We start from the raw sequence: 26,581 nt of genomic DNA, 5'->3' as shown, positions 1-26,581 counted from the left end.
GTGTGTGTGTGTGTGTGTGTGTGTGTGTGTGTGTGTGTGTGTGTGTGTGTGTGAGATATGTGATGGGAGTTTCTAGATAACCCCCCAAGGCAGATACATGATATTGATATGAGGAACTAATTTTAGTCCACGGTTGACAAGGCTTGGAACACATGACTAGAGAGCAGGACATATACAGGCTTACAAGTTCATGTTAATTTGGCAGGATATTTATGACATAAGCTGAAATGAGAGAAGAGCCACAAGGTGTAGACTAAGATCAATGAAATCAAATGTAATTATTTCAGAAAATATATATTGGTCAATCATTTGGTGAATAAATAACAAATTAGAACAAAATCTCTAGTTGATAAAAACACCACTCATTTAAAAAAAAGAAGCTGAAATGACTGTCTATAGATTCATCATGTCTGACTGTCTATAGATGCATCATGTCTGACTGTCTATAGATGCATCATGTCTGACTGTCTATAGATGCATCATGTCTGACTGTCTATACAGTAGATTAATCATGTCTGACTGTCTATAGATGCATCATGTCTGACTGTCTATAGATGCATCATGTCTGACTGTCTATAGATGCATCATGTCTGACTGTCTATAGATGCATCATGTCTGACTGTCTATAGATGCATCATGTCTGACTGTCTATACAGTAGATTAATCATGTCTGACTGTCTATAGATGCATCATGTCTGACTGTCTATAAATAGATCATGTCTGACTGTCCATAGATGCATCATGTCTGACTGTCTATAGATGCATCATGTCTGACTGTCTATAGATGCATCATGTCTGACTGTCTATAGATAGATCATGTCTGACTGTCTATAGATTCATCATGTCTGACTGTCTATAGATGCATCATGTCTGACTGTCTATAGATGCATCATGTCTGACTGTCTATAGATGCATCATGTCTGACTGTCTATACAGTAGATTAATCATGTCTGACTGTCCATAGATGCATCATGTCTGACTGTCTATAGATGCATCATGTCTGACTGTCTATAGATGCATCATGTCTGACTGTCTATAGATGCATCATGTCTGACTGTCTATAGATGCATCATGTCTGACTGTCTATAGATGCATCATGTCTGACTGTCTATAGATGCATCATGTCTGACTGTCTATAGATGCATCATGTCTGACTGTCTATAGATGCATCATGTCTGACTGTCTATAGATGCATCATGTCTGACTGTCTATAGATGCATCATGTCTGACTGTCTATAGATGCATCATGTCTGACTGTCTATAGATGCATCATGTCTGACTGTCTATAGATGCATCATGTCTGACTGTCTATAGATGCATCATGTCTGACTGTCTATAGATTCATCATGTCTGACTGTCTATAGATGCATCATGTCTGACTGTCTATAGATGCATCATGTCTGACTGTCTATAGATGCATCATGTCTGACTGTCTATAGATGCATCATGTCTGACTGTCTATAGATGCATCATGTCTGACTGTCTATAGATGCATCATGTCTGACTGTCTATAGATGCATCATGTCTGACTGTCTATAGATGCATCATGTCTGACTGTCTATATATTCATCATGTCTGACTGTCTATACAGTAGATTAATCATGTCTGACTGTCCATAGATGCATCATGTCTGCCTGTCTATAGAAGGGAGAGATGTGAGTTGTTGGAGATGATCTCGAGGTTATATGCTGGAAATGGGGAATTCAGAAGATATTTCCCAAATTGCACCCTATTCCCGATGTAGTGCACTACTTTTGACCAGGGTCCATAGGGATTAGGGTGCCATTTGGGATTCAAACAGCGATATAGTTATCAGGAGGTAGGGCTGTAGGCTTCCATAGGGATCTAGAAGGCCTCCTCTATCTTCAAAGACAGTGAAGTGACATCAAGCCTTACGATAGGCTACCATCTGTGTTGTCATAGACAACCATAAGTATTTATTTGTATTTTAGAAATAAGTGGTAGGCCTACCTGTTTGACAGACAGAAGGAGGCTATTGGCTGATATATCCATAGATTTGTCGGTCAACTCCTCCACCCACCAGGCACTCTTTAAATAGCCTGCCTCAGTGTCACTGAAGGGCTGTGAAGTTAAAACCAAGACTCAAATTGAAGGGGTATGAGAGGGTATGACATAGGCCTACCTTTTATTAGAGAAAATGGCACAAAGCACAGGCCTAACCCTTGTTAGCTTAAGATTTTGAAGAAAATTAAACGGATCCGGTTATATAAAGTTATCTACAATGAATGTACAAAACATTAGGAACACCTGCTCTTTCCATTTTTTTATTTTTTTTTATTTATTTTACCTTTATTTAACCAGGTAGGCAAGTTGAGAACAAGTTCTCATTTACAATTGCGACCTGGCCAAGATAAAGCAAAGCAGTTCGACAGATACAACGACACAGAGTTACACATGGAGTAAAACAAACATACAGTCAATAATAAAGTATAAACAAGTCTATATACAATGTGAGCAAATGAGGTGAGAAGGGAGGTAAAGGCAAAAAAGGCCTTGGTGGCAAGGTAAATACAATATAGCAAGTAAAACACTGGAATGGTAGTTTTGCAATGGAAGAATGTGCAAAGTAGAAATAAAAATAATGGGGTGCAAAGGAGCAAAATAAATAAATAAATTAAATACAGTTGTGAAAGAGGTAGTTGATAGGGCTAAATTATATGTGGGCTATGTACAGGTGCATGTGCATGTACAGGTCCATGATATCGACTGACCAGGTGAATCCAGGGGAAAGTTGTGATCACTTACTGGTGTCACTGGTTACATCCACTTCAATCAGTGTAGATGACGGGGAAGAGGCAGGTCAAAAGAAGGATTTTTAAGCATTGAGACAATTGAGACATGGATTGTGTATGTGTGTGCCATTCAGAGGGTGAATTGGCAAGACACAAGATGGGAAGTGTTTTTGAACGGGGTAGTAGGTGCCCAGGTGCACCGGTTTGTGTCAAGAACACCAACGTTTTTTCACGTTTAACAGTTTTCCCATGTTTATCAAGAATGGCCCACCACCCAAAGGATACACTGTTACGTGCCTCCTAATGGAGGGAGGTGCAGGAGCCAGGAGCAGGAGAGCAAGGAAGTCCCAACTCAACTACAAACATGGGACTGAAAACACACCCAAACGAGGTCGCCACACACACAGGGAAATGAAGCGCGACACAAGGAGGAGAAACCTCTACTCCTAAACACCAAACGGCACAACTGCCTTGAGGAAAAGAAACCCCGTGGTGCAGACACCTCAATAACCTAACACCAGAAAACAATCCTGCACAAAAGACTAGCCGGCAGCGGAGGTAAATATACCCACCGAAATCAACTAATAAGACACAGGTGTAAACAATACAGACAGACACAAACGAAAAGGAAAAATGGATCGGTGGCAGCTAGTAGACCAGGCGACGACGACCGCCGAGCACCACCCAGAACAGGGAGAGGAGCCACCTTCGGTGGGCGCTAGTAGACCAGGCGACGACGGCCACCGAGCACCGCCCAGAACAGGGAGAGGAGCCACCTTCGGTGGGAGCTAGTAGACCAGGCGACGACAACCGCCGAGCACCGCCCGAACAGGGAGAGGAGTCACCTTCGGTGGATGTCGTGACAAACACAGCCAACTTGAAACAACTGTGAGACGTTTTGGACCAGCATCCCTGTGGAACGCTTTCAACACACTGCAGAGTTCATGTCCCAATGAATTGAGGCTGTTCTGAGAGCAAGAAAAATAGGGGTGCAGCTCAATATTAGGAAGGTGTTCATAATGTTTTGGACACTCAGTGTGATTTGGTCCACAGTGTTTTATGGTAGAAATAACCTGTAAAATACCCATGTCTATATCACTGTTTTGTTACATTGACATTCAGAGGTTGACTTTGAATGGGAAGTAATCTAAGATGTTTAAACTCAGACAGCTTTAAGGAAAAGACCTTCTCTCGTTGGGTTAAACCACAGAAGAAGAGTAACCAGCGGTTAAACCACAGAAGAAGAGTAACCAGCGGTTAAACCACAGAAGAAGAATAACCAGTGGTTAAAGCTGCATCATGAGGTCTACTCTGTCTGGGGTGGAAAGATAGACCTACTCTGTCTGGGGTGGAAAGGTTGGTCTAACTTTTGAAAGGACCATACTCAGATTCCTTCCAAATTCCTTCCAAATTTTTTGCAAACAGGGACAGTTTCGTTGCAAACAAGACACAGTGATTTGGCATTGGATAAATATGATCAAATGAATGAATCCCGTCCTCCCAGTCCGTGGGCCTTGTCAGTAGTATTTTTCTATGTTCCCTCTTGGTTTTAATTTTTGTATCACAAAATGTAAGGTGACTTCCGCACAGTAGGTGGCAGATCACTTCCGCACAGTAGGTGGCAGCATGCACAAACAAAACGTGCTGAACACCATGACACCGAAGAAGAACACTCAAAATGGCGACACGGTAGAAAAGTTCATGCTGTTTTGTCTGTTCTGTATTCCTCTTATCTTTTCCATGTAGTTGTTTTAATAATAATACCAAGTCACTGCTATCTGACATAAGGAAATACGTGTTGTTAGTTTTTTTTTGACAACGCGAGAATTTGAATGTTATCGAAGTTACAAACTGTTATTATTCCACACATTTTATGATCACAGAAGGCCCACTAGCTATGCTATTTGTCTTTATTTTTTACTTTGGGTGGAAATGTCAAAGATTATCAGTGTGTCTCTAAGAGAGTTGTTGGAAGAAATCTGTTGAAGTGAGCATGAAGAGGATCAACACATAGAAATGGAAGAGGATGTGAAGAAAGTGAAGAAGGTACGTGACTAACTTTATTTAGGTAGTTACAGTGTGGTAGAAACAGGCTTGGTTTCAGGGCGTCGTTTTTTCTCTCTCTCTTGTTTCGTGATTGTCATCATTATACTTTCGTAACTGACTAAAAAACATCACGTTATGTTGTTACAATTCTGGCCGATATTTCTCTAAATGCGCCTTGTGTCATTTCTACAAAATAGTAAATAAACGTCCTTTGCGCAGTTTATATACCGTCAGGGTGGTAACATTTAATGTCTTTCAGCTCACTAACTAAGATCTCACACTTGGCCACAAAGTTAAGAAAATCTCAAGGATGTTGGTAACTTGCATTTTGAAAACATCATTCATGCTCAACCAACCTGGACTCGGGGGTAGATGTAAATATACATGTCTTCCTCCATTTAGTATGTGTTGTTACATTTAGTATGTGTTATGTGTTACATTTAGTATGGTATTTATTAGTTTGTGGATGTTCCTCATCCATTTCCTATATGTTTTACGAATTAGAGTTTTGTATGATATGTGTTAGGAATTTCAATTGGTTGTGGCCTCAACTTCAGTACTACAGGATAGATCCCGAATGGGACGCAGAGGTCTAAGGCACTGCATCTCAGCGCTTCAGGCGTCACTACAGACACCCAGGTTCGAATCCAGGCTGTATCACAACTGGCCGTGATTGGGAGTCCCCATAGGGGACAATCGGGCACAATCGGCCCAGCGTCGTCCGGGTTTGGCCGGTGTAGGCCGTCATTGTAAATAAGAATTTGTTCTTAACTGAGTTGCCTAGTTAAATAAAGGTTAAATCAAAAAATATATGGAATAATAATAATAATAATAAACACATTAATATTACTGAATATCCTGGTATGGCAAAAGGTCATTATAAAGGTATGCCAATCTGGATATTGCCCAAGTCTACTGTAAAAAAAAATTAAAAAATGTCTCTGGGTGTATGTTTCCTGTGATCGCAGTCAGATTTTTGATGGGGAAAGGGTTCTTGGTGTCAACTGTCATTGAGCAGGTCACTCACAGATTTTCTTCTCTTTCTCTCTCTCATCTGAAAGGAAGGGGTGTCAAGGAGAGTAGGGGTGTGTTTATAGTGGCAGCTGTCATAGAGAAGGATTGACAGTAGGGGTGTGTTTATTGACAGTAGGGGTGTGTTTATAGTGTCAGCTGTCATAGAGAAGGATTGACAGTAGGGGTGTGTTTATTGACAGTAGGGGTGTGTTTATAGTGTCAGCTGTCGAGGAGAAGGTTTGACAGTAGGGGTGTGTTTATAGTGTCAGCTGTCGAGGAGAAGGTTTGACAGTAGGGGTGTGTTTATAGTGTCAGCTGTCATAGAGAAGGATTGACAGTAGGGGTGTGTTTATAGTGTCAGCTGTCATAGAGAAGGATTGACAGTAGGGGTGTGTTTATTGACAGTAGGGGTGTGTTTATAGACAGTAGGGGTGTGTTTATAGTGTCAGCTGTCGAGGAGAAGGCTTGACAGTAGGGGTGTGTTTATTGACAGTAGGGGTGTGTTTATAGACAGTAGGGGTGTGTTTATAGTGTCAGCTGTCATAGAGAAGGATTGACAGTAGGGGTGTGTTTATAGTGTCAGCTGTCATAGAGAAGGATTGACAGTAGGGGTGTGTTTATTGACAGTAGGGGTGTGTTTATTGACAGTAGGGGTGTGTTTATAGACAGTAGGGGTGTGTTTATAGTGTCAGCTGTCGAGGAGAAGGATTGACAGTAGGGGTGTGTTTATTGACAGTAGGGGTGTGTTTATTGACAGTAGGGGTGTGTTTATAGACAGTAGGGGTGTGTTTATAGTGTCAGCTGTCGAGGAGAAGGATTGACAGTAGGGGTGTGTTTATAGACAGTAGGGGTGTGTTTATTGACAGTAGGGGTGTGTTTATAGTGTCAGCTGTCATAGAGAAGGATTGACAGTAGGGGTGTGTTTATAGTGTCAGCTGTCATAGAGAAGGATTGACAGTAGGGGTGTGTTTATAGTGTCAGCTGTCGAGGAGAAGGATTGTCAGTAGGGGTGTGTTTATTGACAGTAGGGGTGTGTTTATTGACAGTAGGGGTGTGTTTATTGACAGTAGGGGTGTGTTTATAGTGTCAGCTGTCGAGGAGAAGGATTGACAGTAGGGGTGTGTTTATTGACAGTAGTGGTGTGTCTATTGACAGTAGGGGTGTGTCTATTGACAGTAGGGGTGTGTTTATTGGCAGTAGGGGTGTGTCTATTGACAGTAGGGGTGTGTTTATTGGCAGTAGGGGTGTGTCTATTGACAGTAGGGGTGTGTTTATTGACAGTAGGGGTGTGTTTATTGACAGTAGGGGTGTGTTTATTGACAGTAGGGGTGTGTCTATTGACAGTAGGGGTGTGCTTATTGACAGTAGGGGTGTGTCTATTGGCAGTAGGGGTGTGTTTATTGACAGTAGGGGTGTGTCTATTGGCAGTAGGGGTGTGTTTATTGACAGTAGGGGTGTGTTTATTGACAGTAGGGGTGTGTTTATTGGCAGTAGGGGTGTGTCTATTGACAGTAGGGGTGTGCATCTTTCACTTTCAAGATGATTCGATACGTATCTACCATGGGCTCCGATATGAAACTGGAACGATATACGTTTTAGTTTGAATTGATTCGGTTTGATCGGAGAACGGGTCGATATGATTCGATGCATAGAGAACGGGTCGATATGATTCGATGCATAGAGAACGGATCGATATGATTCGATGCATAGAGAACGGATCGATATGATTCGATGCATAGAGAACGGATCGATATGATTCGATGCATAGAGAACGGATCGATATGATTCGATGCATAGAGAACGGATCGATATGATTCGATGCATAGAGAACGGATCGATATGATTCGATGCATAGAGAACGGGTCGATATGATTCGATGCATAGAGAACGGGTCGATATGATTCGATGCATAGAGAACGGGTCGATATGATTCGATGCATAGAGAACGGGTCGATATGATTCGATGCATAGAGAACGGGTCGATATGATTCGATGCATAGAGAACGGGTCGATATGATTCGATGCATAGAGAACGGATCGATATGATTCGATGCATAGAGAACGGATCGATATGATTCGATGCATAGAGAACGGATCGATATGATTCGATGCATAGAGAACGGATCGATATGATTCGATGCATAGAGAACGGGTCGATATGATTCGATGCATAGAGAACGGGTCGATATGATTCGATGCATAGAGAACGGGTCGATATGATTCGATGCATAGAGAACGGGTCGATATGATTCGATGCATAGAGAACGGATCGATATGATTCGATGCATAGAGAACGGATCGATATGATTCGATGCATAGAGAACGGATCGATATGATTCGATGCATAGAGAACGGATCGATATGATTCGATGCATAGAGAACGGATCGATATGATTCGATGCATAGAGAACGGATCGATATGATTCGATGCATAGAGAACGGATCGATATGATTCGATGCATAGAGAACGGATCGATATGATTCGATGCATAGAGAACGGATCGATATGATTCGATGCATAGAGAACGGATCGATATGATTCGATGCATAGAGAACGGATCGATATGATTCGATGCATAGAGAACGGATCGATATGATTCGATGCATAGAGAACGGATCGATATGATTCGATGCATAGAGAACGGATCGATATGATTCGATGCATAGAGAACGGGTCGATATGATTCGATGCATAGAGAACGGATCGATATGATTCGATGCATAGAGAACGGATCGATATGATTCGATGCATAGTCACATTCATGTTCTACATTAAGATGTGCTGCGGATGGGGCTCATGAGCTGGGCCTCTCTGAGTGGACTTCTCTGTGTGTCTCTATGGTGGATCCTATTGTAGGCGCCTGATCTGAGCCATTACAGGAGACTAGGGATCTACCACCCACTATCAAATTAAAGGGGGGGAATATAAATGTCTTTTGTCCCCCCCCCTCCACTTTGGTTCTGAAATCTCATCGCCCACTAGTTAACTTGTAAGTTTGGCAGATGAAGTGTTTGAGCTAGTTAATGTATCAATATTTATTGTTTACAAATTACCTTTGACATAGCCGGTGAATATATATATATATATATATATATATATATATATATATATAGCACAACTTTGGATTCCCCCCCCCCCCCCACACACACACTTTGGTTCTGAAATCTAGACTACCCTGCCGCCCCATTACCAAAAGTTTAAACTTTTTTATTTTTAAATGCAAACCTGGGGAGCAAGAAAATACCCTCCCTTATTAAACTAGAAACTCTGTAGGTTTTGGAAAATCACAGTTTTGAACTTTTAATCCTACGCTGTGATGTCACGGAATAATTTTATTTATTTAATTTTTTAGGACATGGTATTTTTTAACTTGCGAAGCTGGGCACGGTGCCCAGTTTGACTAGGCTACTGATATTCCCTCTGGGGTTGTTCGGCATGCAACATGACTTGAAGATCACTGGCTGTGAACACTGTTCCGTGCAGTTCAACTCTGAATGAGTTGTCATCACATTTTTTTTGTGGGGGGGGGGGGGGGGGGGGGGGGGGTGTATTTTCAGAAGATAGAAAGAATGCAAAATGAGCAACAACAAAAATAGTGAATCGGCAATCCGTAATATATATATTTTTATCGATTTTCTGACCGATGGATGCTACGTTTGCATCGGTTTGGGGTCTGTGGACCGATGAACTCATCATATCTTAAACATTTGAATCTGGACTGATGAATCGGGGCTGGTGAATCGGGGCTGATGAATCGGGGCTGGTGAATCGGGGCTGGTGAATCGGGGGCTGGTGAATCGGGGGCTGGTGAATCGGGGGCTGATGAATCGGGGCTGATGAATCGGGGCTGGTGAATCGGGGCTGGTGAATCGGGGCTGATGAATCGGGGCTGATAAATCGGGACTAATGAATCAGGACTGATGTGACTCATTCCATCTGTGGTCTGCAGTGTCATTCACAGTAGACACTTGGCAGGCAGAGTTTCTTCTTCTAAATCGTTCTCTCTCTGTCACTACACTGACTGTTAAGCTGGAAAACACCTGGACTAAGGAAGCCGCCGAGAGGAGGAGGGGAGAGGAGGGGAGAGGAGGAGAGGAGAGGGGAGGAGAGGAGAGGAGTGGAGTGGAGAGGAGAGGGGAGGGGAGGAGGGGAGAGGAGAGGAGAGGAGAGGAGAGGCAAGGAGTCGTATTATTTATATTTAATCAGTTGGATGATCCTCACGTGGAACAAGAAAGTGTTTCCGTGTCACTTGAAGGAGTGGTGCACATGTTTCCCTCTCTGGTTGACACACACATGGATGTTTCCCCCTCTCTGGTTCAGGCTGCTGGAGGGAGGAGGGAGGAGGGAGGAGGGTGAAGGGAGGAGGGTGGAGGGAGGAGGGAGGAGGGTGAAGGGAGGAGGGTGAAGGGAGGAGGGAGGAGGAAGAAGGGAGGAGGGTGAAGGGAGGAGGGAGAAGGGAGGAGGGAGGAGGATGAAGGGAGGAGGGAGGGGGAGGAGGGAGGAGGAGGTGGGAGGAGGGAGGAGGGAGGGGGAGGAGGGAGGAGGAGGTGGGAGGAGGGTGGAGGGAGGAGGATGAAGGGAGGAGGGTGAAGGGAGGAGGGTGAAGGGAGGAGGGAGGAGGGTGAAGGGAGGAGGGTGGAGGGAGGAGGGTGAAGGGAGGAGGGTGAAGGGAGGAGGGTGGAGAGAGAAGGGAGGAGGGTGAAGGGAGGAGAGAAAAGGGAGGAGGGTGAAGGGTGAAGGGAGGAGGGTGGAGGGAGGAGGGTGAAGGGAGGAGGGAGGAGGGAGGAGGGAGAAGGGAGGAGGGTGAAGGGAGGAGGGTGGAGGGTGGAGGGTGGAGGGAGGAGGGAGGAAGGAGGAGGGAGAAGGGAGGAGGGTGGAGGGAGAAGGGAGGAGGGTGAAGGGAGGAGGGTGAAGGGAGGAGGGTGGAGGGAGGAGGGTGGAGGGAGAAGGGAGGAGGGTGAAGGGAGGAGGGTGGAGGGAGAAGGGAGGAGGGTGAAGGGAGGAGGGAGGAAGGAGGAGGGAGGAAGGAGGAGGGAGAAGGGAGGAGGGTGAAGGGTGAAGGGAGGAGGGAGAAGGGTGAAGGGAGGAGGGTGAAGGGAGGAGGGAGAAGGGTGAAGGGAGGAGGGTGAAGGGAGGAGGGAGAAGGGAGGAGGGAGAAGGGAGGAGGGTGAAGGGAGGAGGGAGGGGAGGAGGGTGAAGGGAGGAGGGTGAAGGGAGGAGGGTGAAGGGAGGAGGGCTTACATAAACCAGACAGGAAGTTACACTGCTTTCTGTCGTCTGCCCACACTACACTCCAACCCTGGGGACTGGAACTCCAACCGGGAACTTGCCTACCATCTTTTTATCCAGTCTTGTTTCCTCGTTAGAAAAACTATAGCTGTTGCCATAACTCTCTCGTCCTTTGTGTATTGAGATTAGCAAGGTGGGGAAATTTTAAAAGTAAGCCCTACTTTTTGAAGTCTGGGAAGGCGTTGTTAGGTGGTGGTCATCATCTGAGTCCACACAAGGGGTATTTCCTGTCCTGTCCTTTTGATCCTGCCGAACCCAGAGTGTCCTCTATATATTTAGTGTATGCCAGGCTTTAAACTCAGTAGTCATCACCAGACCTCACCGACTCTGATCCTGGAGAAACTTCTAGATGGCCTGCAGGCCTAGTTATGAGCAGTTGGTTTGCTGAATAAAGTTTTTTTAAATTAATTTTTTACATTTTTCTTTGCTGCGCAGGAACAAAAGTCTGTATACCCTGTCATGGTCACAAACCACTGTGCTTGGGGGAGTGGATTGGAGGGTGTTGTTGAAAGTGCCTGTGAAGAAACAGACAGTGCTATGTAATCCACTAGACAGAAACAGTAGTCTGATGCTGTCCACTAGATGGTGCTGTTGTATAGATTCAGACTACCTGTCTGGTAAACCCGTTAGCCGCATGTTAATGCCAGTTAGTGTTTATTCCCTATGTAAGGGCACTACTTTTGACCGGGACACATAGGGCTTCCCCTAGGGCTTCCCATAGGGCTCTGGTCAAAAGTAGTGCCCTTTATAGGGAATAGGGCTGTAGTGTAAAATAGTGCACTATACAGGGAATAGGGTGCCATTTGGGAAGCAAGCAGTGTAGCCTTCACAGGTCGGTAGCAGGGTGTTTATACGGGCCAGTAGCAGGGTGTTTATACGGGCCAGTAGCAGGGTGTTTATACGGGCCAGTAGCAGGGTGTTTATACGGGCCAGTAGCATGGTGTTAATACGGGTCGGGCCAGTGGCAGGGTGTTTATACGGGCCAGTAGCAGGGTGTTTATACGGGCCAGTAGCATGGTGTTAATACGGGTCGGGCCAGTGGCAGGGTGTTTATACAGGCCAGTAGCAGGGTGGTTATACGGGCCAGTAGCAGGGTGTTTATACGGGCCAGTAGCATGGTGTTAATACAGGCCAGTAGCAGGGTGGTTATACGGGCCAGTAGCAGGGTGTTTATACGGGCCAGTAGCAGGGTGTTGATCCAGCGTGGGGGGGGGGTGTATTACAGGCCAGCGGGGGGGGGGGGGGTGTGTGTGTGTGTATTACGGGCCAGCAGGGGGGGGTAATAAGGTAACCTCAGCTTATTGCTGCACACATACATTGACGTACAGTTGTAGTCTGAAGTTTACATACACCTTAGCCAAATACATTTAAACTCAGTTTTTCACAATTCCTGACAATTAATCCGAGTAAAAATTCCCTGTTTTAGGTCAGTTAGGATCAGCACTTTATTTTAAGAATGTGAAATGTCAGAATAATAGTAGAGAGAATGATTTATTTCAGCTTTTATTTCTTTCATCACACTCCCAGTGGGTCAGAAGTTTACATACACTTAATTAGGATTTGGTAGCATTGCCTTTAAATTGTTTAACTTGGGTCAAACGTTTCAGGTAGCCTTCCACAAGATACCCACAATTCCTCCTGACAGAGCTGGTGTAACTGAGTCAGGTTTGTTGGCCTCCTTGTTCGCACACACTTTTTCAGTTCTGCCCACACATTTTTTATAGGATTGAGGTCAGGGCTTTGTGATGGCCACTCCAATACCGTGACTTTGTTGTCCTTAAGCCATTTTGCCTCAACTTTGGAAGTATGTTTGGGGTCATTGTCCATTTGGAAGACCCATTTGCGACCAAGCTTTGACTTCCTGACTGATGTCTTGAAATGTTGCTTCAATATGTCCACATCATATATCCTACATCATATATCCTCATGATGCCATCTATTTTGTGATGTGCACCAGTTCCCTCCTGCAGCAAAGCACACCCACAACATGATGCTGCCACCCCCGTGCTTCATGGTTGGGATGGTGTTCTTCGGCCTGCAAGCCTCCCCCTTTTTCCTCCAAACATAACGATGGTCATTAGGGCAAAACAGTTCTATTTTTGTTTCATCAGACCAGAGGACATTTCTCCAAAAAGTACAATCTTTGTCCCCATGTGCAGTTGCAAACTGTAGTCTGGCTTTTTTTATGGCGGTTCTGGAGCAGTGGCTTCTTCCTTGCTGAGCGGCCTTTCAGATTATGTTGATATAGGACTCGTTTTACTGTGAATATAGATACTTTTGTACCTGCTTCCTCCAGCATCTTCACAAGATCCTTTGCTGTTCTGGGATTGATCTGCACTTTTCGCACCAAAGTACGTTCATCTCTAGGAGACAGAATGCGTCTAATTCCTGAGCGGTATGACGGCTGCGTGGTCCCATGGTGTTTGTACAGATGAACATGGTACCATCAGGTGTTTGGAAATTGCTCCCAAGTATGAACCAGACTTGTGGAGGTCCACAATTTTTTTGTCTGAGAACTTGGTTGATTTCTTTTGATTTTCCCATGATGTCAAGCAAAGAGGCACTGAGTTTGAAGGTAGGCCTTGAAATACATCCACAGGTACACCTCCAATTGATTCAAATGATGTCAATTAGCCTATCAGATGCTTCTAAAGCCATGACATCATTTTCTGGAATTTTCCAAGCTTTTTAGAGGTCGATTTATGATTTTTTTCAACGCCAACACCGATACCGATTAATGGAGGCCCAAAATGTTGTATTTATTTATTTGTAATGATGACAATTACAACAATACTGAATGAACACTTTTATTTTAACTTAATATAATACATCAATAAAATCAATTTAGCCTCAAATAAATAATGAAACATGTTCAATTCGGTTTAAATAAAACGAAGTGTTGGAGAAGAAAGTAATAGTGCAAATGTAAATAGCCTTTAAAACGTCACTCGCTCTGAGACTTGGAGTAGTTGTTCCCCTCGCTCTGAGACTTGGAGTAGTTGTTCCCCTCGCTCTGAGACTTGGAGTAGTTGTTCCCCTCGCTCTGAGACTTGGAGTAGTTGTTCCCCTCGCTCTGAGACTTGGAGTAGTTGTTCCCCTCGCTCTGAGACTTGGAGTAGTTGTTCCCCTCGCTCTGAGACTTGGAGTTGTTGTTCCCCTCGCTCTGAGACTTGGAGTAGTTGTTCCCCTCGCTCTGAGACTTGGAGTAGTTGTTCCCCTCGCTCTGAGACTTGGAGTAGTTGTTCCCCTCGCTCTGAGACTTGGAGTAGTTGTTCCCCTCGCTCTGAGACTTGGAGTAGTTGTTCCCCTCGCTCTGAGACTTGGAGTAGTTGTTCCCCTCGCTCTGAGACTTTGAGTAGTTGTTCCCCTCGCTCTGAGACTTGGAGTAGTTGTTCCCCTCGCTCTGAGACTTGGAGTAGTTGTTCCCCTCGCTCTGAGACTTGGAGTAGTTGTTCCCCTCGCTCTGAGACTTGGAGTAGTTGTTCCCCTCGCTCTGAGACTTGGAGTAGTTGTTCCCCTTGCTCTGCAAGGGCCGCGGCTTTTGTGGAGCGATGGGTAACGATGCTTCAAGGTGACAGTTGTCGACGTGTTCCTGGTTCGAGCCCAGGTAGTGGCGAGGAGAGGGACGAAAGCTATACTGTTACACACTGGCAATACTAATGTGCCTATAAGAACATCCAATAGTCAATGAAATGCAAATGGTATAGAGGGAAATAGTCCTATAATTCCTATAATAACTACAACCTAAAACTTCTTACCTGGGAATATTGAAGACTCCTGTTAAAAGGAACCACCAGCTTTCATATGTTCTCATGTTCTGAGCAAGGAACTGAAACGTTAGCTTTTTTACATGGCACATATTGCACTTTTACTTCTCCAACACTTTGTTTTTGCATTATTTAAACCAAATTTAACATGTTTCATTATTTATTTGAGACTAAATCAATTGGATGTATTATATTAAGTTGTAATTGTCATTTATTACGTGTGTGTGTGTGTGTGTGTGTGTGTGTGAGTGAATCGGCTGATTTTTACACAATCGGTATCGGCTTTTTTTGGTCCTCCAATAATCCGTATTGGCGTTGAAAAATCATAGTCGGTCGACCTCTACTCCTAATCCTATTGCACAACTCTACTGTAGCCTACCCATGCTAAAGTCATAGTCGGTCGACCTCTACTCCTAATCCTATTGCACAACTCAACTGTAGCCTACCCATACTAAAGTCATAGTCGGTCGACCTCTACTCCTAATCCTATTGCACAACACAACTGTAGCCTACCCATACTAAAGTCATAGTCGGTCGACCTCTACTCCTAATCCTATTGCACAACACAACTGTAGCCTACCCATACTAAAGTCATAGTCGGTCGACCTCTACTCCTAATCCTATTGCACAACACTACTGTAGCCTACCCATACTAAAGTCATAGTCGGTCGACCTCTACTCCTAATCCTATTGCACAACACTACTGTAGCCTACCCATACTAAAGTCATAGTCGGTCGACCTCTATTCCTAATCCTATTGCACAACACAACTGTAGCCTACCCATACTAAAGTCATAGTCGGTCGACCTCTAATCCTAATCCTATTGCACAACACTACTGTAGCCTACCCATGCTAAAGTCATAGTCGGTCGACCTCTACTCCTAATCCTATTGCACAACACTACTGTAGCCTACCCATACTAAAGTCATAGTCGGTCGACCTCTACTCCTAATCCTATTGCACAACACTACTGTAGCCTACCCATACTAAAGTCATAGTCGGTCGACCTCTATTCCTAATCCTATTGCACAACACAACTGTAGCCTACCCATACTAAAGTCATAGTCGGTCGACCTCTACTCCTAATCCTATTGCACAACACTACTGTAGCCTACCCATGCTAAAGTCATAGTCGGTCGACCTCTACTCCTAATCCTATTGCACAACACTACTGTAGCCTACCCATGCTAAAGTCATAGTCGGTCGACCTCTAATCCTAATCCTATTGCACAACACAACTGTAGCCTACCCATACTAAAGTCATAGTCGGTCGACCTCTACTCCTAATCCTATTGCACAACTCAACTGTAGCCTACCCATACTAAAGTCATAGTCGGTCGACCTCTACTCCTAATCCTATTGCACAACTCTACTGTAGCCTACCCATACTAAAGTCATAGTCGGTCGACCTCTAATCCTAATCCTATTGCACAACACAACTGTAGCCTACCCATACTAAAGTCATAGTCGGTCGACCTCTACTCCTAATCCTATTGCACAACTCAACTGTAGCCTACCCATACTAAAGTCATAGTCGGTCGACCTCTACTCCTAATCCTATTGCACAACACAACTGTAGCCTACCCATACTAAAGTCATAGTCGGTCGACCTCTACTCCTAATCCTATTGCACAACACAACTGTAGTCTACCCATACTAAAGTCATAGTCGGTCGACCTCTACTCCTAATCCTATTGCACAACTCTACTGTAGCCTACCCATACTAAAGTCATAGTCGGTCGACCTCTACTCCTAATCCTATTGCACAACTCTACTGTAGCCTACCCATACTAAAGTCATAGTCGGTCGACCTCTACTCCTAATCCTATTGCACAACTCTACTGTAGCCTACCCATACTAAAGTCATAGTCGGTCGACCTCTAATCCTAATCCTATTGCACAACACAACTGTAGCCTACCCATACTAAAGTCATAGTCGGTCGACCTCTACTCCTAATCCTATTGCACAACTCAACTGTAGCCTACCCATACTAAAGTCATAGTCGGTCGACCTCTACTCCTAATCCTATTGCACAACACAACTGTAGCCTACCCATACTAAAGTCATAGTCGGTCGACCTCTACTCCTAATCCTATTGCACAACACAACTGTAGTCTACCCATACTAAAGTCATAGTCGGTCGACCTCTACTCCTAATCCTATTGCACAACTCTACTGTAGCCTACCCATACTAAAGTCATAGTCGGTCGACCTCTACTCCTAATCCTATTGCACAACTCTACTGTAGCCTACCCATACTAAAGTCATAGTCGGTCGACCTCTACTCCTAATCCTATTGCACAACTCTACTGTAGCCTACCCATACTAAAGTCATAGTCGGTCGACCTCTAATCCTAATCCTATTGCACAACACAACTGTAGCCTACCCATACTAAAGTCATAGTCGGTCGACCTCTACTCCTAATCCTATTGCACAACTCAACTGTAGCCTACCCATACTAAAGTCATAGTCGGTCGACCTCTACTCCTAATCCTATTGCACAACTCTACTGTAGCCTACCCATACTAAAGTCATAGTCGGTCGACCTCTAATCCTAATCCTATTGCACAACACAACTGTAGCCTACCCATACTAAAGTCATAGTCGGTCGACCTCTACTCCTAATCCTATTGCACAACTCAACTGTAGCCTACCCATACTAAAGTCATAGTCGGTCGACCTCTACTCCTAATCCTATTGCACAACACAACTGTAGCCTACCCATACTAAAGTCATAGTCGGTCGACCTCTAATCCTAATCCTATCGCACAACACAACTGTAGCCTACCCATACTAAAGTCATAGTCGGTCGACCTCTACTCCTAATCCTATTGCACAACTCTACTGTAGCCTACCCATACTAAAGTCATAGTCGGTCGACCTCTACTCCTAATCCTATTGCACAACTCTACTGTAGCCTACCCATACTAAAGTCATAGTCGGTCGACCTCTACTCCTAATCCTATTGCACAACTCTACTGTAGCCTACCCATACTAAAATCATAGTCGGTCGACCTCTAATCCTAATCCTATTGCACAACACTACTGTAGCCTACCCATGCTAAAGTCATAGTCGGTCGACCTCTAATCCTAATCCTATTGCACAACTCTACTGTAGCCTACCCATACTAAAATCATAGTCGGTCGACCTCTAATCCTAATCCTATTGCACAACACTACTGTAGCCTACCCATGCTAAAGTCATAGTCGGTCGACCTCTAATCCTAATCCTATTGCACAACTCTACTGTAGCCTACCCATACTAAAGTCATAGTCGGTCGACCTCTACTCCTAATCCTATTGCACAACTCTACTGTAGCCTACCCATACTAAAGTCATAGTCGGTCGACCTCTACTCCTAATCCTATTGCACAACTCTACTGTAGCCTACCCATACTAAAGTCATAGTCGGTCGACCTCTACTCCTAATCCTATTGCACAACTCTACTGTAGCCTACCCATACTAAAGTCATAGTCGGTCGACCTCTACTCCTAATCCTATTGCACAACACTACTGTAGCCTACCCATACTAAAGTCATAGTCGGTCGACCTCTACTCCTAATCCTATTGCACAACACTACTGTAGCCTACCCATACTAAAGTCATAGTCGGTCGACCTCTACTCCTAATCCTATTGCACAACTCTACTGTAGCCTACCCATACTAAAGTCATAGTCGGTCGACCTCTACTCCTAATCCTATTGCACAACTCTACTGTAGCCTACCCATACTAAAGTCATAGTCGGTCGACCTCTAATCCTAATCCTATTGCACAACTCTACTGTAGCCTACCCATGCTAAAGTCATAGTCGGTCGACCTCTACTCCTAATCCTATTGCACAACTCTACTGTAGCCTACCCATACTAAAGTCATAGTCGGTCGACCTCTACTCCTAATCCTATTGCACAACACAACTGTAGCCTACCCATACTAAAGTCATAGTCGGTCGACCTCTACTCCTAATCCTATTGCACAACACTACTGTAGCCTACCCATGCTAAAGTCATAGTCGGTCGACCTCTACTCCTAATCCTATTGCACAACTCTACTGTAGCCTACCCATACTAAAGTCATAGTCGGTCGACCTCTACTCCTAATCCTATTGCACAACACTACTGTAGCCTACCCATGCTAAAGTCATAGTCGGTCGACCTCTACTCCTAATCCTATTGCACAACTCTACTGTAGCCTACCCATACTAAAGTCATAGTCGGTCGACCTCTACTCCTAATCCTATTGCACAACACAACTGTAGCCTACCCATACTAAAGTCATAGTCGGTCGACCTCTACTCCTAATCCTATTGCACAACACAACTGTAGCCTACCCATACTAAAGTCATAGTCGGTCGACCTCTACTCCTAATCCTATTGCACAACACAACTGTAGCCTACCCATACTAAAGTCATAGTCGGTCGACCTCTAATCCTAATCCTATTGCACAACACAACTGTAGCCTACCCATACTAAAGTCATAGTCGGTCGACCTCTACTCCTAATCCTATTGCACAACACTACTGTAGCCTACCCATGCTAAAGTCATAGTCGGTCGACCTCTACTCCTAATCCTATTGCACAACACTACTGTAGCCTACCCATACTAAAGTCATAGTCGGTCGACCTCTACTCCTAATCCTATTGCACAACTCTACTGTAGCCTACCCATACTAAAGTCATAGTCGGTCGACCTCTACTCCTAATCCTATTGCACAACACAACTGTAGCCTACCCATACTAAAGTCATAGTCGGTCGACCTCTAATCCTAATCCTATTGCACAACACTACTGTAGCCTACCCATACTAAAGTCATAGTCGGTCGACCTCTAATCCTAATCCTATTACCCAACACTACTGTAGCCTACCCATACTAAAGTCATAGTCGGTCGACCTCTAATCCTAATCCTATTGCACAACACTACTGTAGCCTACCCATACTAAAGTCATAGTCGGTCGACCTCTAATCCTAATCCTATTACCCAACACTACTGTAGCCTACCCATACTAAAGTCATAGTCGGTCGACCTCTAATCCTAATCCTATTACCCAACACTACTGTAGCCTACCCATACTAAAATCATAGTCGGTCGACCTCTAATCCTAATCCTATTGCACAACACTACTGTAGCCTACCCATACTAAAGTCATAGTCGGTCGACCTCTAATCCTAATCCTATTACCCAACACTACTGTAGCCTACCCATACTAAAGTCATAGTCGGTCGACCTCTAATCCTAATCCTATTACCCAACACTACTGTAGCCTACCCATACTAAAGTCATAGTCGGTCGACCTCTACTCCTAATCCTATTACCCATGCTGTCAAGGCGAGCAGTTTAGTCTTCTTCTTTTTGTACACACACACCTTGGATAAATGAGGCCCCTGGTCAGGGCAGGGTCACCCGTAGTAGCTGTGGACAGTGTGGTGTTTCCTTACACATGTCTCATGCAGTGTTAATACGCCTGTCCTCTAGTCTACTAGGCTTACTGGTGAGATGAGAGGCATGTTAAATAATGCACGACCAGCTAGCCTTGTAGTGGAGTGGAGGATCGTGTGTCAGATTGTTGCTGACAAAAAACGACTTGTGTGTGAAGGAGTTCAGGACTTGTGCATTCACAAAGATCTTAAAAGTTACTCAAACAGTCGACTTGTGCAGCACGTGCCATCACAGGAAATTGGCGGTTGATACACTTCCTCTTCTTGTGTCTCAGCATAGAGAAGCAGAAACACTCCCTTTCCTCTGGAGAAAGACACACACAAACACGTACTGTGTGTGTCAGTCAATCTTCACGTACCAACTGTTACCCGTAGGTGAATGAAGCAGCAGGCTTTACACCCAGGGACCAGGCTATCAGTCAGACACCGCCCAGGGACCAGGCTATCAGTCAGACACCCCCCAGGGACCCGGCTATCAGTCAGACACCCCCCAGGGACCCGGCTATCAGTCAGACACCCCCCAGGGACCATCAGTCAGACACCCCCCAGGGACCATCAGTCAGACACCCCCCAGGGACCATCAGTCAGACACCCCCCAGGGACCATCAGTCAGACACCCCCCAGGGACGAGGCTATCAGTCAGACACCCCCCAGGGACGAGGCTATCAGTCAGACACCCCCCAGGGACCAGGCTATCAGTCAGACACCCCCCAGGGACCAGGCTATCAGTCAGACACCCCCCAGGGACCAGGCTATCGGTCAGACACTTACCAGGCTATCGGTCAGACACTTACCAGGCTATCGGTCAGACACCCCCCAGGGACCAGGCTATCGGTCAGACACTTACCAGGCTATCGGTCAGACACTTACCAGGCTATCGGTCAGACACTTACCAGGCTATCGGTCAGACACTTACCAGGCTATCGGTCAGACACTTACCAGGCTATCGGTCAGACACTTACCAGGCTATCGGTCAGACACTTACCAGGCTATCGGTCAGACACTTACCAGGCTATCGGTCAGACACCTCCCAGGCTATCAGTCAGACACCACCCAGGAACCAGGCTATCAGTCAGACACCGACCAGGCTATCTCTGTCAGACACCGCTCAGTGACTAGACTATCTCCGTCAGACACCGCTCAGTGACTAGACTATCTCCGTCAGACACCGCTCAGTGACTAGACTATCTCCGTCAGACACCGCCCAGTAAGTGCCTCAAACAGACACAGACAACAGGCAGAGAGACACAAACAACAGCTCCTCTTTCATTGAGGCTAAATGGAGACTGAGGTAGGAATACATGTCTACGCTGGGAAAAGTTAGTTTCCTTTTTTTTTTGTTTTATTATTATTCGTTATCTGATCTGTCGTCATGGGTGACGTTGTCAACGCTCTAATGGAGCTCTTCATTTTGCTGCTTCTCTTGCTGTTGTATTTGGTGGTGTTTTAGCAGTGCAATTCGGCAGCTAACCTGAACAGGAACTCCACACTTAGGTCTTCTACATTGTAAGTGTAGAGTTAACATGTGTTCAACTTTTTTTTTTACATTTGGAGAAAGCAGAAGGAAGATGTGGATGTTTTTTTTAAATTTTATATACCTAATCAATATCTGTGGTTTGTAACTCAGAACCATGTTCCGGCCAGGTAAGTGTGTGTGTGTGTGTGTGTGTGTGTGTCAAATCAAATCAAATCAAATTTTATTTGTCACATACACATGGTTAGCAGATGTTAATGCGAGTGTAGCGAAATGCTTGTGCTTCTAGTTCCGACAATGCAGTAATAACAAGTAATCTAACTAACAATTCCAAAACTACTGTCTTGTACACAGTGTAAGGGGATAAAGAATATGTACATAAGGATATATGAATGAGTGATGGTACAGAGCAGCATAGGCAAGATACAGTAGATGGTATCGGGTACAGTATGTACAAATGAGATGAGTATGTAAACAAAGTGGCATAGTATAGTATAAAGTGGCTAGTGATACATGTATTACATAAGGATACCGTCGATGATATAGAGTACAGTATATACGTATGCATATGAGATGAATAATGTAGGGTAAGTAACATTTGTGTGTGTGTGTGTGTGTGTGTGTGTGTGTGTGTGTGTGTGTGTGTGTGTGTGTGTGTGTGTGTGTGTGTGTGTGTGTGTGTGTGTGCGCCACGCGCGCTGTGTTTGTGTATACAACAGCAGGTTTTTATGTAATGTTCAGAGCAGCATCGTATAAAAACACATAGCTAATGTCATGCTTGGGGTAGTGTTTTATTTCAGCGCTGAAATGCTGATGGTGAATATGCTGGGAACCTGCAATATTGCGTAACGTGGGCTGCTACCAGAGATAGTAAGGCTTTGTCCCCCAGGGCTCTGGTCTAAAGTAGTGCACTGAATAGGGTTCCATAGGGCTCTGGTCTAAAGTAGTGCACTGAATAGGGTTCCATAGGGCTCTGCTTTAAAGTAGTGCACTGAATAGGGTTCCATAGGGCTCTACTCTAAAGTAGTGCACTATATAGGGATTAGGGTTCCATAGGGCTCTGGTCTAAAGTAGTGCACTATATATATAGGGATTAGGGTTCCATAGGGCTCTGGTCTAAAGTAGTGCACTATATAAATAGGGATTAGGGTTCCATAGGGCTCTGGTCTAAAGTAGTGCACTGAATAGGGCTCTGGTCTAAAGTAGTGCACTATATAAATAGGGATTAGGGTTCCATAGGGCTCTGGTCTAAAGTAGTGCACTATATAAATAGGGATTAGGGTTCCATAGGGCTCTGGTCTAAAGTAGTGCACTATATATATAGGGATTAGGGTTCCATAGGGCTCTGGTCTAAAGTAGTGCACAATATAAATAGGGATTAGGGTTCCATAGGGCTCTGCTTTAAAGTAGTGCACTATATAAATAGGGATTAGGGTTCCATAGGGCTCTGGTCTAAAGTAGTGCACTATATAAATAGGGATTAGGGTTCCATAGGGCTCTGGTCTAAAGTAGTGCACTGAATAGGGCTCTGGTCTAAAGTAGTGCACTATATAAATAGGGATTAGGGTTCCATAGGGCTCTGGTCTAAAGTAGTGCACTGAATAGGGCTCTGGTCTAAAGTAGTGCACTATATATATAGGGATTAGGGTTCCATAGGGTTCTGATCTAAAGTAGTGCACTGAATAGGGCTCTGGTCTAAAGTAGTGCACTATATATATAGGGATTAGGGTTCCATAGGGCTCTGGTCTAAAGTAGTGCACTGAATAGGGCTCTGGTCTAAAGTAGTGCACTATATAAATAGGGATTAGGGTTCCATAGGGCTCTGGTCTAAAGTAGTGCACTGAATAGGGCTCTGGTCTAAAGTAGTGCACTATATATATAGGGATTAGGGTTCCATAGGGTTCTGATCTAAAGTAGTGCACTATATAAATAGGGATTAGGGTTCCATAGGGCTCTGGTCTAAAGTAGTGCACTATATAAATAGGGATTAGGGTTCCATAGGGCTCTGGTCTAAAGTAGTGCACTGAATAGGGCTCTGGTCTAAAGTAGTGCACTATATAAATAGGGATTAGGGTTCCATAGGGCTCTGGTCTAAAGTAGTGCACTATATAAATAGGGATTAGGGTTCCATAGGGCTCTGGTCTAAAGTAGTGCACTATATATATAGGGATTAGGGTTCCATAGGGCTCTGGTCTAAAGTAGTGCACAATATAAATAGGGATTAGGGTTCCATAGGGCTCTGCTTTAAAGTAGTGCACTATATAAATAGGGATTAGGGTTCCATAGGGCTCTGGTCTAAAGTAGTGCACTATATATATAGGGATTAGGGTTCCATAGGGCTCTGGTCTAAAGTAGTGCACTATATAGGGAATAGGGTGCCGTAGGGCTCTGGTGTGAAGTATTTGACAAAATAGACCGGCATGCCTCTCCATAGGAAAACAATGGGGGGAGCGCAGTGTTCCAAGGGCAAAAAGTATTTGGGGGCTAGCGTTTGATGACAACCGAGCTCGTTGCCCAGAGTTAAATCATTAGAAAGAGGAGATTCTCCTGATTTTTTTTTAAAATGGTGTCCGACTTTTAAAAAATCTAAATATGCACGTTACAAGACATTTGGCGAAATAGACAGACATGTTTCCCCTATAGGAAACAATGGGACGACCTCGAGAGTTCCATGAGTCATTTTTTTGTTGTTTAAATTTGAACTACCAACAACGTGGGCAGGTCTCATTGTCATCAATAGCAAAGCAGGCATTGTGACATAGAACAATAGGCTGGGATTAGAACGCTTGGAAGACAAATTGGTGCCTTGGTGCTCAATAGAACTAATAGGAGCTGGCAGGGTGAAAAATGCTCTAAAATAAGGCCTGTTTTTTTTTCGTGATTACCTCAAAACTACGGCAGGCAGCTGGGACATATGGTCCTATTATGAAACTGGGCTCCATGGCGAATGCAATGAACTAGTTTTTATCAGAAAGTGTTGTTAACCTGTTTGGGATAGGGGGCAGCATTTTCTCGTTTGGATGAAAGGCGTGCCCAGAGTAAAGTGCCTGCTACTCAGTCCCAGTTGCTAATATATGCATATAATTAGTAGATTTGGATAGAAAACACTCTGCAGTTTCTAAAACAGTTTGATTGATGTCTGAGTATAACAGAATTCATATGGCAGGCGAAAACCTGAGAAGAATCTAACCAGGAAGTGGGAAATCTGAGGTTTGTAGTTTTTCAAAGCTTGGCCTATCGAAAACACAGTGTCTAGGGGGTCAAATTGCACTTCCTAAGGCTTCCACTAGATGTCAACCGTCTTTAGAAACTTGTTTGAGGCTTCTCCTGTAAAGGAGGGGCTCATAAGGGCTCTTTGAGTCAGTGGTCTGGCAGAGTGCCACGAGCCCGTGATGCGCGGTCACGAGAGAGTTAGCTCCCGTTCCATTGCTTTTCTACAGACAAGGGAATTCTCCGGTTGGAACATTATTGAAGATTTATGTTAAACACATCCTAAGGATTGATTCTATACTTCATTTGACATGTTTCTACGGACTGTAACGGAACTTTTGGACTTTGTCTGGACCTAGTGCTCGCGCCTCATGAAGATGGATTACTGGGCTGAATGCGCTAACATCAAGTAGGAATTTGGACATAAATGATGAACTTTATCGAACAAATCAAACATTTATTGTTTAACTGGGATTCCTGGGAGTGCATTCTGATGAAGCTCATCAAAGGTAAGTTAATATTTATAATGTTATTTCTGACTTCTGTTGACTCCAACATGGAGGATATCTGTCTGGCTTGATTTGTCGTCAGAGCGCCATACTCAGATTATTGCATGGTGTGCTTTTTCCTTAAAGTCTTTTTGAAATCTGACACAGCGGTTGCATTAAGGAGAAGTCTATCTTTAATTCTGTGAATAACACTTGTATCTTTTATCAATGTTTATTATGAGTATTTCTGGAAATTGATGTGACTCTCTGCAAAATCAGACTCTCTGCAAAATCACCGGATGTTTTGGAAACAAAACATGACTGAACGTAATGCGCCAATGTAAACTGAGATTTTTGGATATAAATATGCACTTTATCGAACAAAACATACATGTATTGTGTAACATAATGTCCTATGAGTGTCATCTGATGAAGATAATCAAAGGTTAATGATTAAGTTTATCTATAATTCTGCTTTTTGTGACTCCTATCTTTGGCTGGAAAAATGGCTGTGTGTGTTTTTGTAACTTGGCTATGACCTAACATAATCACATGTTGTTCTTTCGCTGTAAAGCCTTTTTGAAAACGGACACGATGGGTAGATTAACAAGATGTTTATATTTAATTTGGTGTATTGCATTTGTTAACGTGTAAAAGTTAAATATTTCAAAAATATATATTTTTTAAGTTAAATAGTTAGTGTCCAGTCTACTAGAGTGGATGAAGACCATCCTTTTACAAAAACACAGCTTTGGTAGAACAGAAATACAGTGGGGCAAAAAAGTATTTAGTCAGCCACCAATTGTGCAAGTTCTCCCACTTAAAAAGATGAGAGAGGCCTGTAATTTTCATCATAGGTACACTTCAACTATGACAGACAAAATGAGAAAAAAAATCCAGAAAATCACATTGTAGGATTTTTAATGAATTTATTTGCAAATTATGGTTGGAAAATAAGTATTTGTTCACCTACAAACAAGCAAGATTTCTGGCTCTCACAGACCTGTAACTTCTTCTTTAAGAGGCTCCTCTGTCCTCTACTCGTTACCTGTATTAATGGCACCTGTTTGAACTTGTTATCAGTATAAAAGACACCTGT

The 26,581-nt window shown here is 44.0% G+C and overlaps 1 protein-coding gene across 2 annotated transcripts in view; it reads left to right on the top strand.

The window, feature by feature from the left end:
• The first annotated feature begins 4,384 nt into the window (after window positions 1–4,384).
• ccm2 (CCM2 scaffold protein) overlaps window positions 4,385–26,581 on the top strand; it is a 39,233-nt gene continuing 17,036 nt past the window's right edge. The window contains exon 1 of one of the 2 annotated variants that reach the window (XM_036984568.1): window positions 4,385–4,799. In XM_036984568.1, the coding sequence (XP_036840463.1) occupies window positions 4,770–4,799 (30 nt within the window). In that variant the 5' untranslated portion in view covers window positions 4,385–4,769. Of the gene's footprint in view, window positions 4,800–21,482; window positions 21,602–26,581 lie in introns of those variants that run through there. The other variant, XM_036984569.1, reaches the window with a different exon arrangement.

Source organism: Oncorhynchus mykiss, chromosome 8, assembly GCF_013265735.2.
Source record: "Oncorhynchus mykiss isolate Arlee chromosome 8, USDA_OmykA_1.1, whole genome shotgun sequence".
Lineage (NCBI taxonomy): Eukaryota > Metazoa > Chordata > Actinopteri > Salmoniformes > Salmonidae > Oncorhynchus > Oncorhynchus mykiss.
Note: the sequence above shows the minus strand (reverse complement) of the source record. Positions and strands in the feature narration are given on the sequence as shown.